General features: G+C 45.6%; 1 protein-coding gene across 2 annotated transcripts in view; it reads left to right on the top strand.

The window, feature by feature from the left end:
• The window catches only part of RANBP3 (RAN binding protein 3), a 114,733-nt gene that overhangs the window by 46,306 nt on the left and 47,251 nt on the right, over positions 1-21,176 (top strand). For both annotated transcript variants that reach the window (XM_073598993.1, XM_073598985.1), the window contains exons 5-8: positions 5,709-5,780; positions 6,040-6,105; positions 10,655-10,747; positions 10,825-10,931. In XM_073598993.1, the coding sequence (XP_073455094.1) occupies positions 5,709-5,780; positions 6,040-6,105; positions 10,655-10,747; positions 10,825-10,931 (338 nt within the window). The remainder of the gene's footprint in view (positions 1-5,708; positions 5,781-6,039; positions 6,106-10,654; positions 10,748-10,824; positions 10,932-21,176) is intronic.

Here is a 21,176-nt window from a genome sequence, read left to right as displayed (position 1 = left end):
GGATGGATGAAAAACGGACATACGGATCATCCGTGTGAAAGAGGCCTTAGAGTCTCAAGAAATGAGAGAGGCCGTCAGTACTTCAGGTGTGATCAATTTTCAACAACTGGCATCATAGATTGTAGACTCTATAACTTTCACAAAGACCAAATAATATACATGGATTTGGGTCATTTTTACCAAAGATATGTAGAAGTATAAATTTTGGCAAAATTATATAAAGAAAAGTTACTAATTTGCAAAATGTTATAACAGAAACAAAGAAAATGCATTTTCTTTTACAGAATTTTTGGTCTTTTTTCATTTATAGCGCAAAAAACAAACAAAAGAAAAACGGCGGTGATTAAATGCCACCAAAAGAAAGCTCTATTTGTGTGAAAAAAGGACAAAAATTTCATATGGGTACAGTGTTGCATGACTGAGTAATTATTCAAAATGTGAGAGCACCGAAAGCTGAAAATTGGTCTGGGCAGGAAGGTAATCATAATTTTGAAAGAGCAGCTGTCATCTGTCACGCAGTGGCTCCTCCTCTGACCCGCTGTTGACTCAGACAGTCCCATTCACTTTAATGGGATGGCTGGTGATGCAGAAGTGAACACAACAAGGTGAGGGACGTGGCGTGGATGCCCGCTAACAGGCGCTGTCACAATGGATCTGAAATGACAGGTGCTCTTTAAATGTAAGGAGTATTTGCAAACAAAATGAAGGTTTCCTACTTAGAATAATAAGCTGTCAGGTTGGTAAAACGGCGATATCCGAACCGATTATAGGTTAATCACACATAGTTGTAGAACTACTCAAATACTTTTATTTAATTAAAACAATAAAATTATATTACACATTCTTGTATTTGCTTAAAAATCAATGTTTAGTAACTGTAGTGCATAAACAAAACCTCTTTGAAAAAACAAACAAAAGAACTAAGGCTCCATGCACACTGGAGCTCATAAACGGCCGTTTTTTGGAGTTTGGGCGTGTTTTTTTTTTTTTTTTTTTTTTTTTTTTTTTAAAAGCCCATAAACTCCACTCTGTTTATCCTATCTGTCCATGCACACGTGGACGTTTATCAGCAGTGGAGTTTAAACGACGTAAAACAGCTGAAACTACTTTGAAGAGGAATACCGTTATGGCAGCTAGCTGCCATAACCCCGGTATCCTCTTCTTCAGCGGGCGGTCCGCTTCAAGATAAAAGTGGTATCTGCAGCGGATTTTATCGGCGGTGGGAGAGGGGCCCCCCTCCCGCCGCTCTCCGGTGCCCTCCGCCGCTTACCTGGGGTGTCGGTAGCGGCGGAGGCGATCGTGTCCTGTCCCTGGCTTGGCATGGAGATGAGTGAGGGGGAAGATTGCCCCCACCCATCTCCATACCACTGCAGGGCGGAAGTGACGTAAAAACGTCACTTCCACCCATAGCGCTTAACTTTTTATTTATTTTTTTATTGCATTTTAGTGTAAATATGAAATCTGAGGTCTTTTTGACTCCAGATCTCATATTTAAGAGGTCCTGTCATGCTTTTTTTCTATTACAAGGGATGTTTACATTCCTTGTAATAGGAATAAAAGTGACACTGTTTCTTTAACCACTTGACCACTGGGCACTTAAACCCCCTTCCTAACCAGACCAATTTTCAGCTTTTGGTGCTCTCACATTTTGAATGACAATTACTCAGTCATGCAACACTGTACCCATATGAAATTTTTGTCCTTTTTTTCACACAAATGGAGCTTTCTTTTGGTGGTATTTAATCACCGCTGGGTTCTTTATTTTTTGCGCCGTAAAAGAAAAAAGACCGAAAAATCTGTAAAAAAAATACATTTTTCTTTATTTCTGTTATAATATTTTGCAAATTAGTAATTTTTCTTCATATATTTTGGCCAAAATTTATACCGCTACATATCTTTGGTAAAATTAACCCAAATCGGTGGATATTATTTGGTCTTTGTGAAAGTTATAGAGTCCAAAAGCTATGGTGCGAATATCTGAAAATTGATCACACCTGAAGTACTGACGGCCTATCTAATTTCTTGAGAACCTAACATTCCAGAAAAGTACAAATACCCCCCAAATGACCCCTTTTTGGAAAGAAGACATTCCAAGGTATTTAGAAAGATGCATGGTGAGTTTTTTGAAGTTGTCATTTTTTCCCACAATTCTTTGCAAAATCAAGGTTTTTTTTTTACTTTTTTTTTTTCCCACAAAATTGTCATATTAGCAGGTTATTTCTCACACACCGCATATGCATACCACAAATTACACCCCAAAACACATTCTGCTATTACTCCCGAGTACGGCGATACCACATGTGTGAGACTTTTACACAGCGTGGCCACATACAGAGGCCCAACATGCAGGGGAGCACCTTCAGGCGTTCTGGAGCACCCAGGCCAATTCTGACATTTCTCTCCTATATGTAAAAATCATCATTTATTAGCTAGAAAATTACATAGAACCCCAAAACATTATATATGTTTTTTTAGCAAAGACCCTAGAGAATACAATGGCGGTCGTTGCAACTTTTTATCTCGCACGGTATTTGCGCAGCAATTTTTTAAACGCGTTTTTTTTGGAAAAAAAACTGTTTTGTGCTTTACAAAAACCAAAACAGTAAAGTTAGCCTAATGTTTTTGCATAATGTGAAAGATGAAGTTACGCCGAGTAAATAGATACCCAACATGTCACCTTTCAAAATTGCACGCGCTTGTGGAATGGCGCCAAACTTTGCTACTCAAAAATCTCCATAGGCGACGCTTTAAAATTTTTTACTGGTTACATGTTTTGAGTTACAGAGGAGGTCTAGGGCCAAAATTATTGCTCTCGCTCTACCGATCACAGCGATACCTCACATGTGTGGTTTGAACACCGTTTTCATGTGTGGGCGGGACTTACGTATGCGTTCGCTTCTGCATGCGAGCAAACAGGGACAGGGGCGCTTTAAAAATTATTTTTTTTTTTTTATTGTTCATTTTACTTTATTTTAGTTTGATGCTTTTTTCCAAAAAAAAAAAAATTTTGACCACTTTTATTCCTATTACAAGGAATATAAACATCCTTGTAATAGGAATATGGCATGACAGGTCCTCTTTACAGTGAGATATGCGGTCAATAAGGCCCCACATCTCACCTCTAGGCTGGGAAGCCTAAAATAAAAAAAAAAAAAAAAAAAAACGATCCTGGCTTCGATCGTAGCGGTGAGTCGGTAGAAGCGTGGGGGGGGGGGGGGGGTTATCCCCTCTCGCCTCCCGTAAGAACGATCAAGCAGTGGAACAGCCGCTATGATCATTCCTATGGTGTAGGGAATCGCCGGCTGAAAAAGCTGATATCTGAATGATGCCTGTAGCTGCACCCATCATTCAGATATCCCCGCACAAAGTCAAGGACGTTGTATGACGGCCGGGGGGCGGGAAGTGGTTAAAACGCTTTTTTTTTTTTTTAACACAAAGTTGTCCATTTATACAATATTTCTACCACATAACATGTACATACCAAAAATGACACCCCAAAATAGATTCTCCTGCTCCTCCTGAGTACGGCGATACCACGTGTGAGACTTCCACAGCCTGGCCACATACAGAGGGCGAGTACAGCTGAGCATGGCTCAGCATGGCAGGGTATTGCGGAGTATGGCGGGGTATGGCGGGGGCATGGCAGAGTATGGCGGGAGCATGGCAGAGTATGGCGGGGGCATGGCAGAGTATGGCGGGAGCATGGCAGAGTATGGCGGGGGCATGGCAGAGTATGGCGGGGGCATGGCAGAGTATGGCGGGGGCATGGCAGAGTATGGCGGGGGCATGGCAGAGTATGGCGGGGGCATGGCAGAGTATGGCGGGGGCATGGCAGAGTATGGCGGGGGCATGGCAGAGTATTGCACAGCATTGCAGAGCGTTAGGGATGGCTGAGCATGGATGGATGGATGTCTCTGTGCAGCGCTGTGGGCACTACACATCCAGCCCACAGCGCTGCAGACATCCATCCATCCCCCTCCCCGCTCACTGTGTACCGATCGGTACACAGGAGGGGAGGAGAGGAACCGGCGTCATCAGATGACGCCGGTCTGTTTACATGTGATCGCGCCGTCATTTGACAGCGCGATCACATGGTAAACGGCCGCGATCAGCGGCCATTTACCGGGATCCGTGATGTGCCGGGTCCTCTGGACCCGGCGGTCACGGATGTGTTCGGGTGCGCGCCCCAGGGGGCGCGCGAGAGGGGAATTCCGGGAGGACGTCATATGACGTCCTCCCAGAGTTATCCAACCGCCCTGCAGCCGTCATTCGGCTATGGGCCGGTTGGTAAGTGGTTTAAAAAAAAAAAAAAAAATGGTGTCACTTTTATTCCTATTACAAGGAATGTAAACATCCCTTGTAATAGACAAAAAGCATGACTGGACCTCTTAAATATGAGATCTGGAGTCAAAAAGACCTCAGATCTTAAATTTACACTAAAATGTAAAAAAATAAAAGATAAAATAAAACATTTTAAACGTGCGCCGTCCCGCCGAGCTCGCATGCAGACACAAACGCATACGTGAGCAGTGCCTGCATATGAAAACTGTGTTCAAACAACACATGTGGGGTATCGCCGCGATCGGTAGAGCAATAATTCTAGCCCTAGACCTCCTTTGTAACTCAAAACATGCAACCTGTAGAATTTTTTTAAAAGTCGCCTATGGAAATTTTTAAGGGTAAAAGTTTGTCGCCATTCTACGAGCGCACAATTTTGAAGCGTGACATGTTGGGTATCATTTTACTTGGCGTAACATATTATCTTTCACAATATAAAAAAATATTGTGTTAACATTAATGTTGTCTTATTTTTTTTTAATTCCAAAAAGTGTATTTTTTCCCAAAAAAGTGCACTTATAAGAACGCTGCGCAAATACGGTGTGACAAAGTATTGCAACGACCACCATTTTATTCTCTAGGATGTTAGAAAAAAATATATATAATGTTTGGGGGTTCTAAGTAATTTTCGAGCAAAAAAAAAATCTGTTTTTTAACGTGTAAACACCAAATCTCAAAGAGGCTTGCTCCTTAAGTGGTTAAAAAATAAATAAATTTGCTGCTGATGGGTATATTGTGTAGGCACCTATAGTTGCCTTTTACGTAGCCAGAACAACTTTCAGTACCTGAATATCAGGCCATTTTGATTATGCAAAGCTCCAACACTGTGCCTTAGTGTCTGAGCTTGCCTGCTTCCTCATGACCTATCACTATAATAGGCCATACCAGCTATTAAAAATATGTGGAAGGGGCAACTTTTGATACCCCAGGAAGTGTGGATTCTGTCTCTCTGCTTAGAGTGGACCTGAGAACTGAGCGATCACATGATGGCTCAGGCTTAGAGCTGGCAGGGGACAGCTGCAGTAGGTAGGTAAGTATGTATATTTTCTTGAATTCCCACAAGTCTCCTTTTAATGCTAGTTTGCTAGCTGGTCCTGTAACAGCCAATGCTCCAATTCTCTTTACGTACAATGTGGTGTGGTGGACGCTGGTCCTGCATTGTGTGTGATGACAATAGGAGGTGGTGACAAAGCCATTTTTAACCGAAGAACACAACACATTTTCAGTGTATATTTTAAGCAGTCTAGCTCTAACAGTAGTTAAGGGCAGCTCCTCTAAAATAGAGCATTAAAAGCTGGGCATATATGCATGTTTGCTGTTTGCTTAAAAACCTATTATAACTGAATTATCTGAAATCTGTTTTCCTACAGTGACAAAGAACAATGTCTTCATGCCATCTAGCTTCTGTCAGCCCTCCACTGGTAACTCAGACTCAGAACCAGGTAAGTTGTTTCACATCTGGTTTATAATTGGCAGGAGACTGATTGTTGGAAAATGACAATTGTGTTTAAAGCTTTGTATTATGCATGCTGGATCTTGTGAAATATGGGACAATAGCATAAACCCTTTATGCTCTTTATTTACACGCATATTGTGTGGTAATATCTACAGCTATCTTTATGAAAATTTAAATAAACCAATATATTTTCTATCCTATTAAATGAGATCTTGCTGATAACTAAGCAACTGATATCTTTTTAGAGGAAAAAGCCAGTGGGTTTAGGCTAAAACCACCTACGTTAATTCATGGACAAGCTCCCAGTGCAGGTATTTATTTATTTATTTGTGTTCTCAAAGCATGACATAGTTTTACCTCATTTGTTTTGTATTTAATCTTTATGTCTGTTGTGTCCATATTCATAAGCTAAATGTTTAAAATACTTTTATTTTAGTTTTCTTTTTCTGTTCAAAGATTTTTATTGAATACATCAACCAATCATCTCATCTGGAGATTAATGAACAAAACTTACAATGCATCACACATGAAGATTATACAGATGTGATGGAGAAATGTTAAACAAAAATTGTTACAATTCAACAGTATAGTTCAGAGAGTTGCGATTGTGAGTTAGATCCACAGAGGATGCTGACAGTAGAGAGGAAAAGACTCAGTAGAGTAACGGAATTTAAACAACTACCTTCCCCTGTGAGCAAGGGGGAAAAGGTCTGTGAGATATGTCCGGCCAGCAAACATTAACACTGGTAGAGAGTATAGGTGAGACAAGTGAGTATAGGTAATGGGGAAACGAACAGAAGTAGAGAAGGGAAAAAAAAGGAGAAAGAAAAGGAGAGGGTAAGAAGCGGTCGACGGGGTCGCACGGGTCCCCAGAGGTTTACACTATAAGACTGAAATATCTGTGGGGGAGTTAGGGTTCCAGCAAATGACTATCAAAGTCTGAGGGAAGAAAGTGCTCCACCCATGGTGTCCAGGTTCTGCTGTGTTGGCGGATATGGTCTAGAATAGTGGCTTCAATTTTGCTATGAATCATAGCTTGAGTGACTCTATTTTTCACTTCCGCTATGTTTAATTTTCGGGGTTTTCCAGGCTCTGGCGATCGTCTGTTTAGAGGCAGTTGTAAGTTTGAGAAGAAGACGAAATTGGGCTCTTTTGTAGTCTCCCTGCACATGATTTAACAGTGCCAGGGAAGGGTTAGGGTCTAGGGTATCCCAAAGTAGCGTGGAGGCCATGTGGAATATTGTTGTCCAGAATTGTTGCACTATAGGGCATGACTACCAAATGTGGACATGTGTACCTCTCTCTCCACAGCCTCGGAAACATACAGGTGGATAATTCGGTAAGAATTTCGAAATTCTTGCTGGGACAAGGTACCAACGCATAAGGACCTTTATAATTCGCCTCCAGCGCTACAACATTTATGTGTTGAGGATTTTGTGTTGGTCCAAATGCTCGTCCAATCTTCAGCATCCAACTCAATTTGTAGGTCCTCGGACCACTGTGCAGCATAAGAGGGGAGATTAGCAGACAGGGAGGTAAGGTGATTATAGAGACGTGATATGATGCCTGGCTCATGTGGGTCTGAGTTACAAATGCTTTCATAGATTGATAAATCATCCAAGGTACACGGGCCTATTATTGTTCGGGCGAAGTGGGCAATTTGGAGGTAACGGAAGCATTCATTGGGAGGAGGTTTGGCTGGAGACTGAAGGACAGGAAATGTTTTAAGAGCGGTATCAGTGACCAAATCGCAAATTCGACTCAACCCTGCTTGGGACCAGAGCTGGAAAGAACTCGGTTCGGTAAAGGCTGGATAAAAAAAGTGGGTGGCCTAGCAAGGATAGTAGTGGGGAGAGGTTAATTTGAAAGGGCCTCGTAAACCGTCCCACAACCTGAGAGAGTGGCATGTGATAGGGTTTGGATACAAGGCCACGGGTTGAAGAGGGCAGCCATAATTAGTTAGACCCCACTAGGGAGGTGAGTTCTATCGCTTCCAGACTGACCCATAGTGGTATTTCAATTTTTGCATGTAGTAGGGTTATTTGGGCCAGCTGGGCCGCATGATAATAGCGGGCAAAGTTAGGGATTCCTAGGCCTCCACTAAGTTTGCTATGGAGAACGGATCTAGGCACCCTTGGTTTAATGGAGCCCCATATGTACTGAAATACACGGGTCTGAATGATTCGATGGAAGTAGGAGGGAATAGCGATCTATAGAGATACAGGAGTTTTGGGAGTAAAGACATTTTAACAGCCGCAACCCGTCCAAGCCACTAGACACAAAGCGGTCGCCAAGCGTCCAGCAGGGAAGTCAAGTATGACAACATAGGGAGGTCATTTGCCTGATAAAGAGAAGCAGGGTTACCAGTTAGTTTTATCCCGAGATACGGTATTGATGATGTGGACCAAAGAAAGGGAAAGTGGTCCTGTAGGTGAATAAATTCTGTTTGCGGGAGAGACACGTTGAGAGCCTTAGACTTAGATTGGTTAACTTCCAAACCTGTAATACTAGCAAATTTTTCCAGAATCCGGATGAGGTTAGGGAGTGTCGTGCGAGGAGAGGTTACGAACAAGAGTGCATCATCGGCCAATAGGCAAAGTTTGTGAGACGTGGATGCAATTTCTAATCCCTTGATATCCGGACTTGTTCTAATCAAAGCAGCTAGTGGTTCGATCACTAGAGCAAAAATTAGGGGGGAGAGGGGACATCCCTGTCTCTTCCCCCTCTGTATTTGGAAGCTATCTGAACGGAACCCCGAGTACTTAACATAGGCTTGTGGATGATTATATAGGGAGCTAACCCATTGTAGAAAATGCGGGCCAAAGCCCCAGCGACGTAAAATAGTGTAGATAGGGCCAGGAAACCGTATCAAACGCCTTCCTTATATCCAAAGGTAGAAGGTGCATTGGTATGTGATGAGAACGGGCTAGATGCTGGAGTAGGATAACCCGTCGGATATTGTCACTGGCTTGTCGTCGTGGTATAAAACCCGCCTGGTCTTTATGGATTAGCTCCCCAATAATCGGGTTAAGACGTAGTGCCATAATTTTAGCTAGAATCTTAATGTCCAGATTAAGTAGAGAAATAGGCCTAAAGTTGGACCAAAGGGAATTATCTGTGTTGGGCTTGGGTATCATGGCTATTATAGCTGTCAACGTGTATCAGCCAAAGGAGTGATGTAGTAAAGCATTGAAGAAATTCGAAAGAAGTGGAGCTAAAATAGAAGCAAATTTTTTAAAGTTAGTGCAGGAGAGGCCATCAGGACCAAGTCGTTTAAGTGTTTTGATAGCTAAGAGGACCTCTTCTGCCGTGACGGGGCTCACCAGAAACTCACGATTAGCCCTCGACAATGTGGGTATTGGGATATCTTGAAATAGTGCCTCAGCCTGACTAAGTGGGAAAGATGATTTAGCTTTATAGAGCTCAGCAAGCATTTAACAGGGTTGCTAGTGTGAATATTTTTATCTATGCGGAGTCTAATAGGGATGTGAACTCATTCCGGGCGACGGAGGCGTATCGCCAGAAAGGTATCAGGTTTGTTTGCTTTAGTATAAATAGTATGATTGGATCTGCGTATGGCCTTATCAGCCGATTCGGCCAACGCCAGGTCCAATTCGATTTTGGCCTTCTCCAATGCTATTCTATGGGGTTCAGTAGGGGATGACTGGAATTGGAGGAAGCAATGGTGGAAATCCGATTCCAGCTGGGTCAGTTGTAGCTTTTTGTCGCGATTTAAAATGAGTAGATACTGAAATACACGTACCCCGGATTACCGGTTTGTGTGCCTCCCACAGTAGAACCGGAGAGACACCAGGGGTGGAGTTATGTAGTAGATAATCCTTCAGGGCAATTTGGATATCTAAACAGTACGACTGATTTGTGAGATGCGCTTCATTAATGCACCAAGTGCGATCTCTGGATTGTGGGATCAGGGAGGAGATTGTGGTAATTACTGCACAGTGGGCCGACCAGGTGATAGGTTCTATGGTAGAGCTGAGCAAGATTGGGGAGGATGCAACCGATACAAAGATATGATCAATCCTAGAAAAGGACTTGTGAGAGTAAGAGTAAAATGTATAGTTTTTCTTAGAAGGGTTACATTCTCGCCAGGTGTCAAGTAAAGAACTTGTTGAAGTAGTTTCCGAAATCGTATGGAGGGAGAGTATTGCTCAGGAGCATAAGGAGATTTGTCTAGGTGAGGCTGTAACACTAGGTTAGAGTGGCCACACAGAAGTAGCGTGCCTTTGCAGTGAGTACGTATTACTTGGAACAAATGTGGAAAAAAAGGGGGTTTGGGTTACTATTTGGGGCATAGTAAGAAACAATAGTGGTTTCTACATCTTGTAATAGACCCACAAGTATAATATATCGTCCCTCAGGATCTTTAATCTCGCTTAACAAATTAGTTTTCTTTTTCAGTGGAATGTTTGGAAAGTCTGTTTTGAAGTCATTCACCATTTTATATTTTTCGAGAGAGATATTTAGAGTTTTAGATAATTTTAGATGATGAACAGCAACACTACCCATCTAGAGCTTCTTCCTCACACAAACTTTTATAGTGCTGATGGAGAGTGAATGTGTCTGACCAGGTCTGTTAGATGACCGTCCACTGGGAAGCATGGTCAGACTCAACTCTGGTGTCTATTGAACTGCTAAGTCATATTTGGGCACACTGCACAACTGCTTCAACAGGTAGAGGTAAGCTTATGGAAATCAAGCCATTACAGCACCTATCTGCCTAAATATGTTTCTGTGACTTAAAGTGCATTTTAATGCTAGGTGCAATTAATTGCTATTTTGATTATCACTATATGGAATTTTTTTTTTTTTTTTTTTAACATCTTGCTTTCCACATTTTAGGACTCCCTAGCCAGAAACCTAAGGAACAGCAACGCAGTGTGCTACGTCCAGCAGTGTTACAGGCCCCACAGCCGAAGGCTTTCTCACCACAGTGTTAGTATGAGTGTTGTCTAACATCTACTACTCTGGAATGAATTGAAATATCTCACGGATATTCTTATGTTCTACAGTTTTCAACAGTGGGACAAATGGCATCAGTGTGTCCTCTGAGCCGTGTGTATCATCCCCAAATAAACCTATTTTAAGTGCAGCTGCCCCAACACTTACCTCTGATAAAGTAAGTTGTCTTTATTTTGAATTGTGAGCATATGCTTTTTTCATGATTGTTTCACAATATGTTTTATTTATCACAATAACTAATGTGACTGTTTGTTTTTTTTTTTTTAACAAATGTGCTTTTAAAACTAGCCATACAGTAGCAAGACTTGTGGCTGTCAATGTATACATTTTTAGCTTAGTGCAGTGCAGAAACAATCATAATTACTTTGAAAAACAGACCCGAATAGGACAATGGGGTCAATTCACTAAGCTTTATTGAGTGCAGTAGGGGTATCATATTACTCATTTGCATAAATTATTGCATGTGGTAAATCCCAATTCATTTAAAAAAAATAATAATAATTTTGCGGTAAACCAGGAGAGGACTAGGCAGAACATGTAACACATGTAAAAACAGCAAGACTGCACAGCACCGCCCAGGGGGTGGTCCCTCTGGCTATAACCCCTCACCCTGCTTCCTGCAGCTCAGTTTTTTTTTCTGCCTAGTGTAGAAGGAACTGGCTCCCTGAGGAGGCCATTGGGATTTTTTTTCATTTTTTTTTTTTTTTTTTTTTTTCATGTTTTTTTTCCTACAATTTTTGATCCTGTCATCTACTATCAATTGCCGGCTGGGTGACAGGCTGGATAATATAGATCCTGGTAGTCTCCCCAGCCTAGCCATCGAGCGTGAGCAGACCCTAGCTATGCGCTGGGTCGGCCACAACATGCCCCTTCTGCTCCAGGGATGGCCGGTGAGCTATATGCTCCGAGGCACACATATGACCGGGCTACTACTGTCCGTGTCACAGTGTGCCGTGGCCAGCAGCCACCCCGTACTGCTCAGGTGATGAGTCTGTGGTGGAATGTGTCCAGCAGTCCCGACAGGGAAAGGTAAGTACGGCTTTCCCTGCCTCGGCAGGATAGAGCAGCTGGGCATTCCCTGGAAAGTCGACTAGGGGGTCTCTCACTCTCCCTTTCCACTCTCCCTATCCCTCTTTCCCTCCTCCCCCTGCTGGGGCCGCTGTGTGACTGAGCATGAGGTGCGGTGTATGTACCTAGGCCGGGGGGGCTCCGAGTCTTGGCAGGGCTGTGCTGGCTGTTAGGGTCCGATTTCGCTTTTCTGCCCCGCTTTTCTGCCCCTTTTTTCTGCGCTGTGAGGCGCCTGAGTAAATTTACCTCAGGAAAGGCCGCTGAGGCAGCGGCCATTTTCCTGTAGTCCTATGCAATGTATGGCTGTTAGCCATTTTCTGGAAGGTTCGTGGCCATTTTCTTGGTGATTTTTGTACTGAGGACGGCTGGCGGCCATTTTCTTGTAGCCTCAGCACGTTTCTACCTCTAGTGCTGGGTCTGTGTACCTCAGAACATCGCGATTTTCTCTCTGAGCACTTTGTGACTGAAACAGGGCAGAGCGCGCAGCACTCGGTCAGGGTGGTGAATCCTGCGGAGGGGCCCCTCAGTCTGTGAGCAGCTATAAGGGTGGGATTTGTGTACCTTGTCTTAAGTCCCTAAGATGTGGCAGGCGAGTGAGGGTCAGCTGGCGCTTCTTCCCCAGACATCCCTGCTATTGCAACTGGCTCACCTGCAAATTATGCGGTGCCTATGGACGCTTTGTCGGCGGTCCTCGAGACCTTTGTTGCCAGGGTGGAAGCGGCGTGCTGGCGTAAAGGGGGTAAAAAACGCCCCCCCCCCCCCCCCCCCCCCCCGGTCTTCTGGGGAGAGTTCTGACTCGGGTCCCGCGATGACTGGCGGCCCCTGTTCTGACGTGTCAGAGGATGCGGACCAGGGCCGTTTGGACGGTGAGAATGACTGTTAGCGCAGGAAAAAGCGCTAGTAGGAGCACTTATCGGTGCGGGATGCCCTGAAAATACAGGATGCAGCAGGAACCTCTGCTGAGGTGGCGGTGCCTTTTGGGTCCCGCAAACCGGCCTGCATGCCTCAGGTGTTTCCGTATTTGACTTATTTTGATAAGTTCATCTACAACAGGGGTCCTCAAACTACGGCCCTCCAGTTGTTCAGGAACTACAATTCCCATCATGCCTAGTCATGTCTGTGAATGTCAGAGTTTTACAATGCCTCCATTGGATGTGTAGTTCAAACAGCTGGAGGGCCGCAGTTTGAAGATCCCTGATCTACAAGGAATGGGGAAGTCCGCAGCAGGCCTTTTCAGTCCCAAGAAGAATGGCGGTGCGTTGCCCCTTTGAGGAGAACTTCCTAAAAAAAATGGACGTCTCCTCCAGTCTCAAGAAGAATAGCGGTACGTTACCCCTTTGTGGAGAACCTCCTGAAAAAATGGATGTCTCCTCCGGTCGTCGACCCCCACCGCCCCCTGGTTTCCAGGTTAAATAAATAAATAGTGGCCCGGTCCATGTTTACGGTAGTTGGGTCAGTGTTACGACCCATGCTTGCCACGGCTTTGATGTCGCAGACGCTAACTGAATGGGCAAAGTTGTTGCACCGTGAATTGGAGAAGCAACAGTCTCTCCCTCCGGTCTGCATAGAGCTAGCAGACCAGTTGGTGCATGGCCTTAAGTATGTCAGTATCAGCAGTGGTGCTACGGCGCCTGATTTGGCTGAAATGCTGGTCTGCGGACCAGGCATCTAAAAAAGCACTGATGGATTTGCCCTTCCAAGGTGAGAGGCTTTTTGGAGCTTCGCTGGATGACATTATTAAAAATGTTACCGGTGGGAAGAGCACATTGCTCCCACAGTCCAGGAAGGGTAAGGAGCCACGCCATAGGCAAGGGCTCTCCTTTTCCACTCAAACGTTTTCTTCGCCTGCCCAGGTCGGCAGGTAAGCGTTTTCCTCAGTCCGACAAGGCGCCTGCTAAAGGACAAAAGCGTCCCTGGTTTCGCAAGCCAAACAAGCTTGCGAACAAATGTTACCACATGAAGGTTTGCCCCCGCTAAACTCTCGGGTGGGGGGGCCGCCTTAGGGAGTTTGCAGCTTGGTGAACCACTCTACTGTCCGACCAGTGGGTCTGCGAACTGGTTTCATCGGGATAGAAGATAGTTAGTTTGTTTCTTGTCCACCAAACAGATTTTTTTCCCTCTAACCTACCTCTACTTCTGGCTCGTCGGGAAGCCCTATTCGGGGCAGTACGGGACCTGCTGCTGCGCGGGGTTATAGTACCTGTACCAACGCTGGAAGGGTTTCAGGGATTCTACTCCAATCTGTTTGTAGTCCCCAAAAAGGAAGGGGTACATCCAATCCTGGACTTGAAGGCCCTCAACAGCTTTGTGAAAGTGCAAGGGTTCAGGATGAAATCAGTTCGCTCCGTGGTCTCTGCACTCCATCAGGGGGACTTCCTGGCGTCCCTGGATATCCAAGACGCGTACTTACATGTACCCATATGCCTCAGACATCAAAGGTTTCTTCGATTTGCAGTCGGGGAAGAGCACTAATAGTTTTTGGCTCTCCCTTTTGGCCTGGCGTCAGCACCCCGAGTCTTTACCAAAGTGTTAGCTCCAATTCTGGCGATGTTAAGGCAACGTGGGATCTCAATCGTGGGTTACCTAGACGACCTCCTTCTGAGAGCAGCTTCCGCCTCAGAATTAAGGGAGGATGTAGCAATCACCATGCAGACTCTCCGGGAGTTTGGTTGGGTGCTGAACCTAAAGAAGTCTGTGTTAGTGCCGACTCAATGCCTGGAGTACCTGGGCTTACTGTTGGACTCCTCAGAAGCGAGAGTTTTTCTCCCTTCAGACAAGCTGCAGACTCTTCAAGCTGCCGTGAAGTTGTTGGTGAACAGCAGGTGGTCGTTGCTGCGCTTCTGCATGCGAGTTATGGGCCTCATGGTAGCCAGTTTCAAAGCGGTACCGTACGCTCAATTTCACACTCTGTCTTGCAGAAGGAGATTTTGTCAAAATGGAACAAATCTCCATTATCCCTGGATTGTCAAATTTGGGTGAGCCAGTTAGTCAGGGATTCCCTTCTCTGGTGGCTGAGATCTCTGGCCCTTCGGTCCGAGAGATCGTTCCTCCCTCTCCATTGGACGGTGATCACAACGGACGCCAGCCTGACCGGTTGGGGGGGAGTTTTGGGCGTACAGTCAGCCCAGGGCCTCTGGTCGGTAGAATCCCAACTGCCGATCAATGTGCTCGAGCTTCGGGCAATCAGACGGTGCCTCTCCACATGGTCCACGAGGCTACAGGGGCATCCGGTAAGGATCCAGTCGGACAATGCCAAGGCGGTGGCATATGTCAAACATCAAGGAGGAATGAGGAGCTCGGCTGCAGCACGGGAGGTCGCTCGCATCCTCCAGTGGGCAGAGTGGCACGTGCCGGCCCTGTCAGCCATATACATTCCGAGCGTAGAAAACTGGCAGGCAGACTACCTAAGTCGTCAGATGCTGGACCCAGGGGAATGGTCGTTAATCCAGATGTATTTTGGCTCCTTTGCCTAAGGTGGGGCACACCAGATGTGGACCTCTTGGCCTCTCGGCTCAATCGTAAAGTGCAGAGGCTTGTGTCCAGGACAAGAGACCCCTGGGCGAACGCGTCGGTGGCTCCATGGGGGCATTATCGGCTGATTTATGCCTCTCCCCACCCCCCACCTCAAACTTCTACCACGAGTAGAGGCCGAGGGGATTCTAGTAATTCTGATTGCCCCAGATTGACCTTGGCGTCCTTGGTATGCCGACCTAGTACGACTGGTGGCGGATGTTCCATGGCAGCTACCACTGCGAGAGGACCTTCTATCGCAAGGTCCGATACTTCATCCTGCTTTACCGTCACTGGTTTTAATGGCATGGCTGTTGAAAACCAGGTGCTAAAGGACAGAGGTCTGCCAGAGTCGGTAATTTCCACTATGCTGAGGGCACGGAAGTCGTCTTCTTGGAAGATTTATCATCGTACATGGAAGGCTTACATCTCCATGTGTGAGGGGATGGGGTGGCGTCCGCGCACTTATTCAGGTTCCAGGATCCTGCTGTTTTTGCAGCGAGGAGTGGATCAGAAACTTGCCTTAAGCACCATCAAGGGACAGATATCAGCCTTGGCTGTCTTTTTTTTTTTTTTTTTTTTTTCCCACGCCCCTTGGCATCTCACTCATTGGTGAGTAACTTTGTGCAAGGGGTTCGACCACCGCTACCTCCGTGGGATCTGAATCTGGTGCTATCGACGATTCAGAAAACGCCGTTTGAGAACATTAGGGAGATTCCCTTGTTAACTCTTTCTCAGAAAGTAGTCTTTCTAGTGGCTATTACATCTGCCAGGAGGGTTTCTGAATTGACGGCCTTGTCATGCAAGTCTCCCTACCTGGTTATCCACAAGGATAAGGCGGTGCTACGTCCTCCGCAGCCTTCTTTCCTTCCTAAGGTAGTTTTAGGCATTCCATCTAAATGAGGACAATCGTTTTACCATCCTTTATGTCCTAAGCCGACACACCCGAAAGAGGTTGCCTTACATTCCCTGGACGTGGTCTGAGCTTTACGGGTGTATCTGTCTGCTACGGCTCCCTTCCGGAAGTCAGACTGTCTGTCTCAGTGGCTGGTCCGAAAAAAGGTCTGGCGGTATCGTCGTCCACCATTTCTCGGTGGATCAGACAGATCGTGGTTCAGGCCTATGCCTTAAAGGGGCTGGTGCCCCCTTTTCCTGTCACGGCTTATTCCACCAGAGCAATTGGTACCTCCTGGGCTTTCCGACATCAAGCGTCTGTCTCCCAGGTGTGTAAGGCAGCGACTTAGTCGTCCGTTCACACTTTCACTAAATTCTACATAGTTGAGGTAAGCGCATCTTCGTATGCTTGCTTTGGCCGCAAGGTTTTGCAGGCGGCTGTGTGAGGTTGCAATTACACTCTCTTTAAGTTAGAAGTTCGTAAACGCATCTTTTGATGCACTAGTTGGCCGCTGGTTTTTATGGCGGACGTTTCAGATGGGGACTCCTCTGTTGAGGTGTTCCTTTTGTTATGGGTGAAGTTATGTTTTGCTGTTTCCACCCCTCGTTTTTTTTTTACACTGCTTGGGGACGTCCCTAAGGTCAAGAATTAAAGGAGCTGTGCCGTCAATGAACGAAAGAGAAAATGGGATTTTTGTACTCACCGTAAAATACTTTTCTCTGAAGTTCATTGACGGACACAGCACCCACCCCTCCTATTTATGTTTGTACTGCTTTTTGACGAACTGAGCTGCAGGAAGCAGGGTGAAGGGTTATAGCCAGAGGGACCGCCCCCTGGGCGGTGCTGTGCAGTCTTGCTGTTTTTACATGTTACATGTTCTGCCTAGTCCTCGCCTGGAAGGTGGCGATAACCCTAAGGTCAAGAATTAAAGGAGCTGTGTCCGTCAATGAACTTGAGAGAAAAGGATTTTACGGTGAGTACAAAAATCCCATTTTTCTTTAGTTTCCACAATAAAAACATAGGCAGCAGCACAGAATTGGGCCAAAAAACAATCTAGGAAAGAGCACTTTCATACATTTAAAAAAAAAACACATTTATGAATGTATGGCATGATGTATTTAGTTAAAGGAGCACAACACAGCTTAAAGGTGTTGTAAACCCTTGTGTTTTTTCACCTTAATGCATCCTATGCATTAAGGTGAAAAAACTTCTGTCACTCAGCAGCGCAACCGCGCCCCCCCCCCCCCCCCCCCCCCCCCCCCCCACCACGTTTTACTCACCTGAGCCCATTCGTTCCCCCGCCGGAGACGCGCTCGGCTTTTAATTGGATTCGATTGACAGCAGCAGGAGCCAACGGCTTATCCTAGGAGGTTTCCAGATGCCATGAGGAGCCACGAGTGCCGCCGAGGGACCCTAGAAGACGAGGTTTAGGGCCACTCTGTGCAAAACGAACTGCACAATGGAGGTAAGTATGATATGTTTGTTATTTAAAAAAAAAGAGAAGATTCAGTAACCTTTTCACAGCTATCTTCAGGCAACTGATCCACATGATAAAGGCACCAAGCATCAGGGGACCTAAATTTGAGAAGGTAGTTCAAATTTCAATGCCTCCAAATACAAATTACTGTAAAAATGTTAGATTAAAAAATTGCTTTTTGCAAAACAAAAATAAACATATAATATAAAGTGCTACAAGGAAATTACCTTAAACGGCCCTTAACCACCGACACACACAATAAATTACTGTATGAGAAAATGCAGTAATTCCTAAACAATCTAAAAAAAAATAATGCATTTGTTATTTAACGCTAAATTCTTAGTGTATGCATTATTTTACAGCATTTTATTTGCAGTTATTTAACTCTTAGTAAATTTAACCCCAATGTTCTAATTCATTCTGGGACACAAGAATCCAGAAACCATTAAGTTATGCTGCTATCTACAGGAGGATTTGGACACTGGCAAACTAATTATTGTGACAAGCCCAGTATAACTTCTCCAGCTTCCAGTATGCCTTAGTTTGTTTTTTTTATTTGTGACACTTCAAAAACCAACTTTTTTTTTTTTTTTTTTTTTTTAACCTATCGGGATTTTCCTATTTCCACTCTCTCACATCTCACAAAGTTGCATTTCTTATTGTCAACTCTGAGGTGTATGTCTTAGACGGCGGCCTTATTGTGAAATTTTTTGAGTCCTATGCACAAGGACAAGGTGGTCTTGAAACTACTTTCTAAGATGGTTTTTCAGCCTTTCACCTTAGTCGGTGTACACTGGTCCAACATGCGCTCCGACGTCCAGAGCACAAGTCGCATGACATGTCAGAATCAATGGTTCCCTATGAGATCTGGCTTAACTGGTCCATCTTTGAAAATGCTTCCTGCTCTACTTTGGTCCGACTTGGGCGCTATTTCAGCCCATTGATTTGAATGTAAATCAGACTCATCATCTTAACTGATCCAACTTGTGGCATGGGATTTGTGCTCTGAGGATCTTGAGGGGGAACTTCTTGCCAAAATTGGGGACAAAACAGCGTGGGGTCGCCCCCAGATCTAAACCAGGCCCTTTGAGTCTGGTATGGATCTTGAAGGGGAACCATGCCAAAATAAGAAAATAAAACGGCGTGGGTCCCCCTCAAAGACCATACCAGAACATTCGATCTGGTATGGATTTTACGGGGTACCCCCACGCCAAAATTTAAAATAAAAACCCAGCTTGGCCCCCCCAAATCCATACCAGAGCCTTATCCGAGCATGCAGCCTGGTAGGTCAGGAAAGGGGGAGGGGGGCGACGAGCCTCCTGGACCATACTAGAATCGGGAAGAGGCCCCCTGCCCCAAAGCACCTACCCCTCTCATGTTGAGGGCATGTGGCCTGGGGGGGCTCCCACTCGTCCCATAAGGGTCTGGTATTGATTTTGGGGGGTACCCCACGCTGTGTTTTTCTCCCTTCGCCTTTCAGGACAGCACCTTGGAGAGAGCGCAGCTCCACCTCTTAGACAGGAAACACTGCGTGACAACGCCCCTTTAAAAAGCAGCTGCTTCCACCATGCCGTCAGTTTTAGTGTTTTCTCCGCCATGGTGGAAGCACTGCTTGGGGAACCAGAGGGGCTGCGCTCTCTCCAAGGAGAGGGTTTTGGCAGGAACTCCACGTTTGGGTACTCAGACCAGCCCAGCTCCTTCCCGCACGTGAGGGGGGTGCTCCGGAGGTCCCTTCCTTCTCCGGCTCACAGGAGTAATGGTCTGCCGGAAGTTTTTTCACCCGGGGTGTTCGGGGGGCCGCGGTTGTGCTCAGTAAGAGCGTCCATGCCAGGCCTCTGCATGGCGGCACCGAATCCCGGACAGCGGATGATGCCAGTTCCGGTGGGCGGAGACTTCCGGCGGGGCGTAGCAGCGATTGGTTCCTGCTGCTGGAACGCAGGAGGAAGGGGCGGGTCCTCTGGCCGGGACTTCCTTTTGTTTGGCAATTGGAGCCTAGTACACAGTGCAGCAGCTGCGGATTCCACTATGGAGACAGCGGAATCGTCAGCAGCAATGGCGGATGCAGGCGCCCAGGTTCCCGGCCAGGCCCAGATAGGAGAGGTGCGGTGGCACCTCTTTCCTTTTATATCACTGGGTGTTTTTATCTTTATATGGTTCAAAGCCTGCTGCTGTCTGCTATGGGGTAAAATTTTTCCATTAGCAGTTCAGCAAAGGAGTGAGACTCTGGGCACTTAGGGTGTTGGCTGGAGGTACTACTTTTCTCTGAAGCCTTAGTTCTAAGGACCTGGCTTTTTCTTGTTTCTCTGTTTCAGAAAGCTACTGCCAAATCAGAGAGAACAGGGAGAAAGTGCCCCTCATGCAAAAATCCTTTAAGGGACTCTTGGCCCAAACCACTGTGCAAATCCTGCATTGTGGATTTAGTAAAAGAAGAATCCTCACAAGAGTGCAAAGAACTCTTATCTTAGCCCTAGGGACAGTGTGTTCCCTTGTGAAACGCGGCCAGAGTTCCAGCCAAGAACAGAGTTCTCACTCCAGTTTCCCTCAGTCCACTTCCAGACAGGTGGAAAGTGAGTCGGAGGAGGAAAGGGAAAGCATTCCACCCTCAACCATTGATTCTGAGGAGGAGGAGGAGGTGGAAGAAGAGTCAAGATCCTCTAGATATAAGCTTTTACTTGAGAAGGTGGATGAATTACTCAAGGCAATTTATACTACCCTGGAGATCCAGGAAGAAAAAGCTCAGCTGTCCGTGCATGACAAGATGTACCTGGGGCTGGAGGAAATTAAACACAGGGTGTTCCCTGTGCATAAAGTGTTAACAGACACTATTAAAGGGGAATGGAAGGATCCAGAGAAAGGACAGTTTTTTTCTAAAGCCCTCAAAAGGAGGTTTCCTTTTGAGGAGAATGAGGAACTGTTGTGGAATAAAAAACCAAAGATAGACGCTGCTTTTTTTCAAGTATCTAGGAAAACTGATTTAGCTTTTGAGGACATGGGTATTCTCAAAGATGCTATGGATAAGAGGGCAGATGGGCTACTGAAGAAAGCCTGGGACTCATCTCTAGCTAATCTTAAGCCAGCAATGGTGGCTACAGTTGTGGCTAGGAATCTGGAGTGTTGGTTAGATCAACTTAAAAATCATGTAGTTGCAGGTACCTCCAGAAAAGACTTATTGGAGTCCTTCCCTACCCTGCTTAAGGCAGTAAAATATATGGCAGGTGCCTCTGCAGAATCTATCAGGATGTCAGCCAGGTCCTCTGCGCTTGTTAACTCAGCAAGAAGAGCACTATGGCTAAAGACCTGGTCAGGGGATTCAGCTCCTAAAGTAAAACTGCGGAATTCCCTTTTCAGGAGACCTGATGTTTGGGCCAGAACTGGAGACTGTCCTTGACAGGACGGCAGATAAAAAGAAAGCTTTCCCGCAGAAGAAGAAAACGGAACAGCAGAGGAAAAAT

This window comes from Aquarana catesbeiana, linkage group LG01 (assembly GCF_042186555.1).
Source record: "Aquarana catesbeiana isolate 2022-GZ linkage group LG01, ASM4218655v1, whole genome shotgun sequence".
Classification (NCBI taxonomy): domain Eukaryota; kingdom Metazoa; phylum Chordata; class Amphibia; order Anura; family Ranidae; genus Aquarana; species Aquarana catesbeiana.
Note: the sequence above shows the minus strand (reverse complement) of the source record. Positions and strands in the feature narration are given on the sequence as shown.